Consider the following 12863-nt stretch of genomic DNA (forward strand, 5'->3'; position numbering starts at 1 on the left):
GGTCATCTGAAAACGTGAAAGAGCATCAGCAGTGCCATTATCCAGGCTGAGATCGAAATTGGATATTATATGTGAGACATGTCACCACGAGGCGGCGCACCAAACGCATCAGTAAGTGACATTTAGACGTTTGTCAGTTGATGACACTAACTACAGCCTGATTGTCACACCAAAATATCACGGGTTTATTATGCAATGGGACAGCCCACTGCTGGACCGCTAGCACAATGGGGAACAACTCCAAGCAGGCAATAGAAAGGGACTGACTTTTTACATGCTCGGGCCACTTCCCTTGACACCATTGCGCAGCAAAGTAAGCCCCAAAACCAATTTCAGCAGAAGCATCAGTGTACATGTGCAATTGGTCACTATTGTACCATACGGAATCCGGAAACATTATCGTTCCGCTGAAATGTGACTAAAACTGCTGCCACGCCAGCAAGTCTGCTCGTGCATCTGAATTGATGCGAATTTTGTGATGAGGTTTGGTGATACCCCTAGCTAGATCATGCAAACGACGGAGAAAGGCCCTACCAGGTCTTACCGCCTTACAAACAAAATTGGACGACCTAGCAGGGACTGAAGATTGCGCAGCGTGATTTTCTTCTGATCGAGCACACTAACAATCGTATTTTGTTAAGCAACATGCTTATCAGTCGGGATTTGAATCTGTCGTGCAACCGTATCGATCGGTAAACCCAGGAAAGTGAGGTTCGTAGCTGGACCTTTGGTTTTTTCTTCCGCAATGGGTACCCCAAATCGCTGACAAACTACTCTGAAAGATTGGAGGGAACGTGTGCACTCGGCATGACTAGCCCCAACGAACAGGAAATCATCCAGATAATGCACAATGTTAGGAGATTCGGCCACCTTACGAGTACAGTACTCAAGGAAAGTACTGAACCGCTCGAACGTAACACAGGATATAGCACAGCCCATAGGCATGCATTTATCGAAATAAAATTATGGGAAAAACCAAGCAAATCAAAATCGCTCAGACGGACGGGAAATAAACGAAAGCCGACTTAATATCCGACTTAGCCATCAGGGCACTGCGTGGTAAACCTGCGATCATAGTTATTGCCTCATCAAAACTCGTGTATTAAACGGTGGCGTCTGCGGGATCAATGAAATCATTCACCGATTTGCCAATAGGTGACGACAAATTACGGATTAGCCGAAATTTACCCGGAGTCTGTTTGGGCACCAGGCCCATAGTTGAACAACGGAAATTAAATACGAGGCTGGGACAAAAACGGGCCAGCAACGCGACCCAAAGCAACTTCACAATCAATTTTTGACTGCTGAATGTTGGGATGTTTGCGAGCAAATGCAGAATTACGAACAGAGGTACTAACTCTGGGACCTGAATAGCCTACCCGGAAACCGCGCAAAAGACCTTCTTGCAAAATGTGGGAGTCCTGAGTATTAGGGTAAGCCCGTAAAAAAGAAAGCATACTACTTAGTTTACTGGGGTTGATGCCAGCTGCCAGCACCCGTGCTGTGACGCAAGACTGTGAGTTTCCCCGACAACAGGTTGCAGGGTGGCTAAATGCCCTGCAGGTGGAGCAGCGATGCCCGAAGCGACACAAGGGGCGATTGCACTGACCGCGGTTGAAGTCGTTACTGGGCGCGACTGGGCGCCGACCAGGCCCGAAATCGGACCAGGGGTTGGCGGCAGTGGAGGGGGCACACTCGCGTTGCTGGTACAGACGAAAATTATGCTGGTGCGAAACGGGCGCACCAAGCAGCATCAGCCAGAGTTCTGCATCAATAGTTGCCCAAGAGCGCGACAGCAGACGCGCCTGCGCAATCGAAACTGGATGTTGTACTCGCGCCAACCATACCCCACATGTCGAAATGCCGCAGATCGAATAGTGTCTGCGTACTTCAGTAACGAACGAGCGTGGGTAGGATGTCGCAGGATGTTGCAAAAAACTAGAAACGCTGACGTCCACTGCTCGATAGACGTAATACGCGGAGCCTGCTTATGGGGACGAATCTGCCAAAGTGGGGATTCATTGGACCCGATTGTAAAAAGTGTCTCGTCAAAGGAATTATCCAAACCCATGCCGCGCGACGACTTCAACAAGGTTCTTAATTCTACGTACTCCCCCCTCCAAATTTTGTCTTTTAGATGTTGAGGAATCGCGGCCCCGAGATCGTCACAGACGCTAGTTAATGCCATATTCGAATCGGAAGAGGAGGTAATTGACAATGGGCTTAGAGCTGAAGTTCCCAACACTACGGGCGTGAAACTGGAAGGTTGCGGGGCTAATTCAAAAGGAGTAGCAACAGGGGACTTACCCGGCTCCAAAGTTTTCGCCGAACTCCCTCTAGGCCGACTGATGGTAGCGGGCGCTGGTGTTGCATGGGTAGACTCAACACTCACACCCTCTGGAATCATTCCGACAGTAGCCAACGATATAATAGTGGTATCCAGACCGGGCGATGCAAGCTGCGGTGCACTAGACCCTGCAAGGGCCGCGACCACCGACGCATCTTGACGAGAAGACTTGCGCGGTCGCCACCGAGAACGCTTCGCTCCATCCGTCGGCCAGGAGCCCGCCGCTTGGAATTGGCGCAGGGCATAATTAACAAAATTGCTTTTGCAAAACAGACAGATTTTCTCTTTTCCAACCAAACGCCACGGCTGCTCAAGCACAAGTGACCGGGAGTAACTCTCTCCAGAGCTACTAACATTTTTAAGGTCACGCCAGTAACTAGTTCGAGGCATTAAATCTCCGTGCCAGCAACCGCAAGTGAACACTACTGACCCACTTAGTGACAAGAGCCTCCAATGTCCTGCGGTGATAAATTATTTGATGCTGCAATTTCTTTTGCCTCAAATTGACTAGATTAAGTTAGAACATACTGCACATCAACTATTAAAATATTTCAATATTCATGCACTATTGAGGAAATCAATATACAAAAATTACAACATGGAGTATTCAAGTGTTATTTTCAAGGTGAGGGTGTCAGCCTAAATACTGTTTGCTGGTAGCAATCTGCCATACGCCTTTGCTGAGTACGCCAAGAATTGCAATTAAAGCAGTATAGAAATCATATCCTCCTCCCCTGTTTTACTTTTCAATTTATCCAGGAAGCGCCATATCCAGCAAGACATAAGACAGAGGGATACCCCCCAACAAGTCCAGTCACTTTACACACTCTGGACTATTGTTACCTAACACCCCCCATGTCTGAAAAGAATTCCTCAGATTCTAGTCAAACAATGACCAACACAAAGCAGGGTTCTCTCCGTCTCATGTCTTGCTTCATATTTGAAGCGCTCCTTCCATCCATTTTTGTAACTTATGAGTGATGGTAAAAGCTTGTCCTGTCTCCTCCCTCGTGACTTTACAGCATCAGCGAGAACCACTCATTTAAGCAATTAGGGTATTAAATAGCTTTCTACATCATTTTCATTTGTTCTACAGGAACTACTTGCGTGAATTCAACCTTCTCTAAAGATCTGAAATCTATCCTCGGCTGGTCTTTCAGCACGGCTTTCTATCCAGGCGAAACTAAGTTTACATCAGTATTTGATGATCGCGTGTACAAAGCAACTGGACTCAAGCCATCTAACGGCGGCAAATACCAAATCACGTCATATGGCAAGGGAATTGGTATGTTCGTTAATGCAGTTACCATAATTGTAGTGCAGGAATAGCATTTAGAGACTGAACGGTTGCGAGCAAAAGCTGAAGTGCTGCAGAAGAAAAGAGATGGTTCCCAGGAAAAATATCTTGGTGTTCTCTTAAAGAGTAAAAAAAAGCCACTCTGAAAAGAGTGAAAAATCACTCTGAGAGAATGAAACTACTCTTTAAACGGACAACTGGAAAAAAGCCAAAGAAAAGTTGTCTCTTATATTGCTGCTCTATCGGAGTAATTTTCACTCTTGTAGAGTGCTTCTCGCTCCCTTTAGAGTGGTTTGGTTTTTTTGGGGTGATTTTATAAGGGTCTAACTCTTTTGGAGAGCAAACTTTTCTTTCTTTTGCCTTTTACTTAATAGAGATTTTTCCCCAAAACAACCCATATAACAATTCTTTGAATCAATCTCTGTCAACCAGCCACTATTTGAAAGTGGAATTAAAAAATTTCATGGATTTTAGGTTACAAAACACATACAGACTGTACGATTGGGAACAGAGATCTTCGAGACCGAATGGGAACTATTCTGGTTTACCTGCAAGACGTTCTGGAAGGAGGACAAACAGAATTTCCAGGTAAACGTTGTCTATTTACTCCCTAACCACGGGCGTCGCTTGAGACGGGGGTGTCAACACCATGGGTTAGTTTCGTTGGCGACCATGCCAAAATTGTGGCAATACAGGAATTGCCAACACTGCAAACCAAAAAGGATTTGGAACGGTTTCTGGGTGCCATCCAGTATATTGGAAGGTACATTCCACATTTTAGTATCCAGTCCATTAAGACTCCTTCTGAAGGATGGTATCGAATGGCATTGGCAGGAACAACAGGAAAAGGCTCTCCTGGAACTCAAGCATCTTGCAACAACAGTCCTTCCAACTTTGCAATATTTTGATGTAACAAAAGTCACAGTGTTATCTGTAACAGATGCTGATACACAGTTGGCAACCGATGGCTTATGCGTCAAAAGCGCTGACACACAACAGAATTATGCGCAAATTAAAAAAGAGATGTTGGCAATTAAGTTTGGCTGTGAACACCTTCACCAGTACATAATGAGAAACCCTACAACAGTTATCTCAGATCATATGCCACTGGGAAGCATGAGCAAAAAGCCACTCTCTAAAGCACCGCCAAGGCTACTGATACTACTGCTAGCTATATAGCAGTATGATAATAATGGTAGTTCACAAAGCAGGCACATCACAAGACGTGTTAGTAGCAGATCTGCTCTCAAGAGCACATGTCAAATATTTGAGCACAAATGCCAAGCAAGATAGAGAGATTGAACTTCAAGTTAACATGTTGGTTAACAACCTCTCATTCACTTATGAAAAAAAATATAAGTTCAAAGTTGCAAATGATAAGGATCCCAGTTTGCAAAAACTGAAGCAAATAGTGCAGATGGGCTGGCCAGACTCAAAAGAAAGAGTGCCTGATGAAGTCAGAACATATTGGGATTTCAGAGACGAAGTGCATGTTGCAGAGGACTTACTCTTTAAGACTGACCAGCTCATAGTGCCAAGGTCAAACAACGCGAAATTCTAGAAAAAATGCATAGCAGTGTAACCAGATTCGGAGCTGTGAGATGAAAAAGGAAGATTTACTTTGGACCTTTATTATTTCACAGAAACTTTGCTCATTGACTTTTAACGACATGTCAATCAAGATTATTAACAATAACTGGAAAATCATGAAAAGGTACAATTAATTTGTGTGCAGCAAGTGTCCTTCCTGACCCAACACAGAAGCATCACTTGTACTGTACTTCAGTCCTTGAATAACCTATAAGTTCATGTATCAAATGCCTGTTCTTACAATACACAATTCTTTACTTGGTCATGACTATGAACTGGAATAAAGAATTTCCTCACTACACTTGAGTCTTTGACTTGACACTTGTCTGTCAATAACTGGTCAAATACTCGGAAACAACACTAACCCAATTTCCATGTACATGTATAACCCTTAAACTTCCATCTCATGTGTCTGGTACACACATTATCTTGAACACGTACATGAACACATATACATCCATTTAAAACAAGCAGTCCTTGTAATTCAGGAAAACTAAAAATGCACAAGCACCTTCGTTCATTATAGATTCTCATGAGTCACATTCTTTGTGGCAACTGAACTTATCTGCCAAATTGTGCATTTCTCACTAAGTACATGTGCGTATTCAGTCCATTCATCTGGAATTTCCAGATTGTTTCCATTCTTTAAACACCACACATTTACATGTACGTCATGTTGTCTAACCCTTCAGATCCATCAAAATGATCGTTCATCAAATCACACCTCTTGTAGGCCTGCATGTGCTTTATCATGTCTACTTGGCCACAATCAGAGAGAGAGACACTGGTCTTAAATGAATAGAAATTACTAACATTATCTCTGTAGAATATAAGAAATATCTTATGTCACTCGAGGAATGTGCTTATTTACCCCCAATGTCTATGTGTAATACATGAAATGTGCTTGTCACATGGTCTGAGAAACAACTTTCGCTCCCTTTTCAATCCGTTTCAATCCTTAGACATCAGACAATCCCCAACACAAATAATGAACTCTAAATGAACTTTAATATATGAAGATCCCGTATTTGATTACAAAAAATGGAAAGTACATACCTGTGAGATGAAAAAAGAAGATTTTCTTTGGACCTTTATTGTTTCATGGAAACTTTGCTCATTGACTTTTAATGACATGTCAATGAGACAAGATGAAGAGCGCCCTCTATCTTCCAAAAGTCACAAGTATACCTAAAAAAGGTTTGGGGGGCCTCAATTCTGATATGATTTTGAGAGAATTTGATGTACATTGTTCAAATGAGGCAAAATACATAATTCACATTTTAGCATAACATACATTTACTCAAGAAATGTGAGGCCGGTAACAGCAGTCATATGGGTGCCAACGATTGCAAATCTATAGATTAAAAACCGTTGGTCAAAACAGTGTTAGGCATTTGTTATTTGCCCAACCTTGGATGAGGCTACCACATTGTTCGTCCATTTTCCGTCACTGTTGGTCAAACATTGACCAAATATTGGGAAGAAATTGCGTAAAGGTCGCTAAGTTAATATTTTTTACCAACATTGGGCAAAATATCAACCCAAAATTGACCAACCTTTTTACAGTGTTGGGCCAGAGAGGTATTGTATTGGCTTGGCATGTCTATGCAATTAGAAGACGTGTAGCAAACACTCTGTCTGCTTGGAACACAGGAAATCCATGATTCCGCACCACATACCTGACCGTGCATGGGCCAAAGTTGGAACAGATTTGTTCTATTTGAACACGCAGATGTATATTATAGTAGTAGATTAATACTCAAAATTTCCTGAAATAATGAAATTTCATGACACAACGAGTAGTAGAGAATGGCCGGTGACGGACCACCCTCGACCTAGGCTCAATCAGAGGCCGAATCCAGCTTAGGACCAATCTTAAAACTTGAAGAAAAAATCTTCCAAAAATTTTTCCACCCCAAACTTACGGATCTTATTATTGCTACCCAATTCGAATACGCCAAGATGGTGGTCGCGCACGCCGCTTGGCTACATACTTGTTTCGGCATCCACCACCACCGTCGCCGCCGCCGACGAGGAGGATGACGTCATAACTTAAGCGAAAAAAAATATCTGACGACAGCAGCATCGCATCTGATTGGTGAGGGAGACAAAACCGACCATCTAGATAAAATTGGTCTCGTTCCGAAACAAGACCAATAAAACATTTGGGAAATTTTAAACATACATATGAAATTTATAACATATTAGAATATAGACATAATCCTTACAGATATTATTCATGGAAAAAATCATTTTTTTGGAGTACAATTTAGGCTAACTGTATCGCGTTCCTTTTAATACCTCCACCGCGCCGGCCTGGACGATATACGCGTGAGGAATAGAGACAGGCCATCAGAGAATATCTAAAACAATGTAAATACTTGGAGCGCAAGTCAGACCAACAGTTACTCCAAGTGACACAGAGAAACAATTTACGATCGATCGCTACGGGTAGAAACAGTCACATGCTGCGAAAAGATCTAATTGCAGTAACCAAAGCTTATATCCATCTGGAATCGTTGGACGAAATATACGTTCGAGAAATCAGGCGATTTCAAGGTGGTTTTAGAAACTGCAAAATGTGACCGCGTATTTTAAAGAACGATCTAAAGCACTTTTTGCTTCACCGTGCAAAAAAGAAATTGAATCAAAAGCATGGACCGAATTACGAAACTTAGCAGCTTACAAATTACAAACAGCGATCAAAGTTCGATTTGCAAAAGATAGACCGGACCAAGGAGACACTTTTACAGCAACGTTTACGTTTTATAGCGCAAAGATCACGGCGTTTCACGAACAAGACGTCAAGAACGTATTGGAAGAACAAAAAGAACTACTCTTAGATCAAATAAATCGATTTGTCCACAACGGATCGGGACGGGTACTCGACGAAAGCATTGCGTTTTATATCAACGTGACACTTTATGGTCCATTGGGTTGAAGTTACATCGATTTACCTTAATATTTCGAACTCAAAGATGTGGTTATAAATGTGAAAAACAACGATTACGAATGCATACGTTGGGCGACCTGTGCGGCTCTTGGGCTTTATACCGACAGAGTTAAACGTCAAATCGAAACTAATTCAAATTACAGAATACACGTAAAGATAACCACTATATACAAAAATCTAACGGCTTAAACTTAACAGGCATAGACTATCCAACACCTGTGTCTCAAATTCCACAAATCGAAGCGCAGAACAACTTGTTGATTAACTTATATGGTTATGACGCAAAGAATGGATCATTTCCTACTCTCTATGTTTCTAAAACGTTTCAAATGAAAAACACATCAATCTATTATACATTACCAACGGTTGTAAGGCGCACTACTGTTGGAATAAAATATGTCGCGACTCATGTCGAGCATTATAAATAAACATTTACCAATTTATCAGTGCTTTAGCTGTCAATGCTATTTGAAAACTGCCTAAATTAGCTCGACACAAAGAAAATACCTTGGATCACCCGAAAAAGGCGAAAACAAATTAAAATTCCAATTGAATGATTACAAAAATATATAAGCCGCTCCATTTGTGATTTACGCTGATTTTGAATCGGTTTTAGAACCCATGACACTGCAAGAAGGCAACACGATCAAAACGCAACATCACAAACCGTCAGGCTACTATTGCGTAATAATACGCTGCGACGGTGTACGCATGAGTCGTAAAACATATCAAGGGTCAGACGCTGCTACTCACTTATAGAGTCTCACGCGAGAACAACGCACTGTCAACCAAACGTTTGCTAACCCAAAACCGCTCATTTGGACGTCCGACCTACAAAAACGATACGACGCGTGCAACACCTGCTGGATCTGCAAAAAAAAGAATCTATCGCACCAAAGAATCACAATGTCAATGTAAATTACTTAGACTTTGGTTTTGAAAACGGCCGCGGCTTTACCAAACACCGTTGCATGAGCTGGGAAAAAACAATCAACGAATTTAGAAAATTTCGCGAACACTGTCACGTTACATGCAAATATCGCCGCCCAGCTCACTAATGATGCAATTTCCAACTCCAATTCTGAACATTTGAAAAGTTTGAAGTAACGAGTTTACCACTCCATCTGAATTTTATCGTTCACTCAAACAAGAGAATGTGTCCGAAGAAGATTACGCATTAGCCTAAAAAGTCTGGCAAGCCTTTGGGTGTCACACCTTGTGCGATTATCACGATCTCTACGTAGAAACGGGTGCGTTGTTACTTGCGTTTTTGAAAACTTTCGCCGCGTTTGCAGGACACATTACGGTTATTATACGGCCAATTATTTCACGGCCCCTAGTCTTGCTTGGCACGCGCTATTAAAACTTTTTGGCGTTGTACTCGAGCTGTTAACTGACATTGATAAATACCTGTTTTTGAGCGCGCCGAACGCTGCGGCATGTTGAGCGTCAGGGGCTTTCGTTACACGAAAGCCAACAACAAATATTTATCGGTTTTTGAGTCAATAAACCCGAAATGCGTATCGCGTACTTTGACGTAAACAAGCAATACGGCTGGGCCACGAGTCAGTATCTACCTTATGGTCGTTTTCGCTGGGAAAGAAATTAAGCTAAATTTACCGCCACCTACATTCGAAAGCTTTTGCCTTGTTCCAGGACAGGCTATATGCTCGAAGTGGACTTTGATTACCCTCAACAGCTGCATGATTCACACAATTAATTTCCTTTAACGCCAGAGAACGAAATCATCCCAGAAGCGTGGATATCTGAATATCAAAAAGAACTTCACAATCAAGAGAATTCTTCTGAAGTACAAAACATTGCGTCCATAACAAAAATACAAATTGCGTTACAAAACGCTGCAGCTCTATATTTGCAATTGGGGCTTTAACCCAAAAAAATGCACCGCGTGTTGTCTTTTGAACATAAACGTTGGATGAAAAGAAATCGATTTAATCACGGAGTTGGCTATACGAGCCAACTCTGACTTTGAGAATTTTTTTCAAACTGATGAACAACTCGGGGGAAGGGCATCTATTGCAAGAGAGAGATACAAAATGTTTTCAACATCTGTCTTGCCAGCCGAGTCCTAAAACGACAACGGCGTTTCCGAGTGCAACCTCTCCTTTGTCAAAAAAAAACAGAATAAAAGCCGTATTGAACAAAGCCATCTATGTTGGGTTTTGCGTGCTCGATTTATCCAAAACGTTGATATACGACTTTTTTAAAATACGTTGAAACGAGTTTTCAAAAACAAAATAAAGTTGGTGTATACCGATATGGACTCTTTGTTGGTACATGTCGAAACCGATGACATATACGCATATTAAAACGGAAAGAAAAATCACTTTGACTTGAGTAATTACCCGAGGGATCATCCACTTACGACACCAAAAACTAAAAGTCTTTGGACAGATGAAAGACGAATTTGGCGGCAAACTCGTTTTGGAAGCCATCTACCTACCTTCCAAATGCTGTTCCAGTAGCGCCAAAGCTATTTTAATCAACGTTTATTTAGATCTATCTTCAGTTATCACTTGAAGTTCTTCTCTCACAAAAGAACACTTGGGACTGTCGAGAAAATAGTACAGCGTTGGTCCGTTACTCGTCCACGCTCTAGATTGGATCGGTCGCTCTCCTGACGGTGCCGCATTCCTATTCACCCGTGTAATACAAATATTGGACGACAGTGCCCGAAGGCAGTTCTATGTCTTTTCTATCAACAGCGCCTTTTCTTTGTTTGGCGCTTCCACGACGCACCAGACGCTCCACCCATTCTAGGTTTCGTTCACCGACGTTTAATATTTCCTGCGCGGACTGGTGACCAAACAGTCGTTTGGCTAATGTTCTGTTGAACCGTTCAACGGTCCCTTGCGATTGAGGGACACCCGGTTCACCCACATGCACTTGCACGCCTTTTCTTGTCATCAGCGTTTTAAAATTCCAATCCAGCATCAACCTGTACTTTCTATAGGAACTTCAATGGAGATTGGTTGGAGGTGAGAGGTTGTGCCTCTTTGTATCTAGAGGCCACGTTGCCTCTTTGTATCAAGAGGCCACGTCGACTACCGTCAGCGCGTATTTGTAAGTTTACAAATTTAGGTTTTGTGAAAAGTCGCCGGCCTGGGTATGTATTTAGGCGCAGGCAAATACAACTGCCACACGGCCTGTTTTTAAGCAACGTCTCAAACGCTTTTGTCTGCACCTGTCCTTTTGTTACAAGTGATCTACAGCGCTTTATCCTTGCAATAGCCTTGCGGACTATAAAATAATCTAGAAAATTCCTTACCCATGTTGTCCATCCGGTCCATGCTTTTAAAAATAAAGTTAAGCAAAAGCAGTCTATGATTTCTAAAACAACGTTAACCAAACCGATACGTGAAGTATCCAACCAAGGCAGTTCCTCCAAGACCGACACGAGCTCTCTAACGCGTAGGTCTTTCAAAGGCCTCATACGTTCGTTTAAAAAAAACCAACGGCCAAACGCGATTTTTTCCCAGGTCTGTTTGGCTTGTGCCAGTTGTTCCACCGCCAAGTCGTGTCTCTTTGGTTCTAAACAAAAAGTTGGGCCACTCGAACGCCAGCGCGTTGACTATCGCTCCTCCTACCATCATTAAAACACTTGCCATTTTGTTTTATAAACGCTTTAAAAATTCGTCGGGAACTTCTTACAGAGATCCAGGGCATTCTGTGTCGTTGATTGCAATTTTGTTTCTCTTTGGAATTTTAAAATAAAACTTCTAAATTATAAAACCTATAATAAAAAGAAAAGCTAATGGCAAGCCAATACACAAAGAAATTAAACCCGAGCCGCCGTTTGAAAATGCCTCAAACCATCAAAGGCGAGCGGCGTGAAGTCACGATTACGCACAACCCGAGTACCATCGCTGCGACGCATACGCTCACTGTCAAGTTCCCTGTGCTAGCCAAACTGTGCCTTGGGGAAGACGACACTGACAAAGCGGTAAAGACAAAGCGATCGCCGACGCTTTCAAGAACAGATACGCGATTCCGTTAGAACTCACGAAAGTACGAACTCAAGTTCAGCGGCCACGACAAGGTGGTCAAATTGACAGACACCGCCGCAGAGTATGTGTTGTCGAACCTGACGCTCGAGTACGTAGTCGTGACCAACTGCGACCTGGCTCACTCTTTACGCGCTAAACATAGAAGCATCGTGTACAACATATTTGACCGGATTCACTAGTGGAAAAAACAAGCAGAAACAAGCGGTCAACAAGTTCGACACTTTGTGGAATATAAACATCGATCAATGATTAAAGCTTGAAAGGCATTTTGATCTTGAGGAATTTTGAATCCTAAACGGTTTTACAATCCTCACATCAAGAAAACCAGCAAGCCGTTGAAGGTGAACCTAATAATTGTATTCGGATTGTTTGAGTATCAACCGTGGAACGAAATCTCCAAGCTCTTTGGTGACGGGCAAGCGTTGACATGGCCGACTACCTGAAAGATAAATACAGCCTGTGCTCTGTTTGAATGAAGCGCTCTATTCATGTCAAAAAGTATTTGAAGGCGTAAACACGCTGTGTCATCGTGGACGATTGTTCACCCCCATCAAGATATAAAATATCGAAAAAAGACAAAAACGAGCAATAGCTGTGCGTTGATTCAATAGGCGTTTAGTGGAAGGCACTATTTGCATTCTTGTTAGT

General features: G+C 42.5%; 1 protein-coding gene across 1 annotated transcript in view; it reads left to right on the forward strand.

Annotated features, from left to right (window-relative positions):
• LOC110984238 (uncharacterized) overlaps window positions 1–12863 on the forward strand; it is a 53626-nt gene that overhangs the window by 26230 nt on the left and 14533 nt on the right. Inside the window, exons 3-4 of the mRNA XM_022244226.2 lie at window positions 3444–3632; window positions 4119–4232. Of these exons, the coding sequence (XP_022099918.2) occupies window positions 3444–3632; window positions 4119–4232 (303 nt within the window). The remainder of the gene's footprint in view (window positions 1–3443; window positions 3633–4118; window positions 4233–12863) is intronic.

The sequence above is a fragment of the Acanthaster planci genome, linkage group LG17 (genome assembly GCF_054643075.1).
Source record: "Acanthaster planci isolate LZ-2023a linkage group LG17, COTS_SCS, whole genome shotgun sequence".
Lineage (NCBI taxonomy): Eukaryota > Metazoa > Echinodermata > Asteroidea > Valvatida > Acanthasteridae > Acanthaster > Acanthaster planci.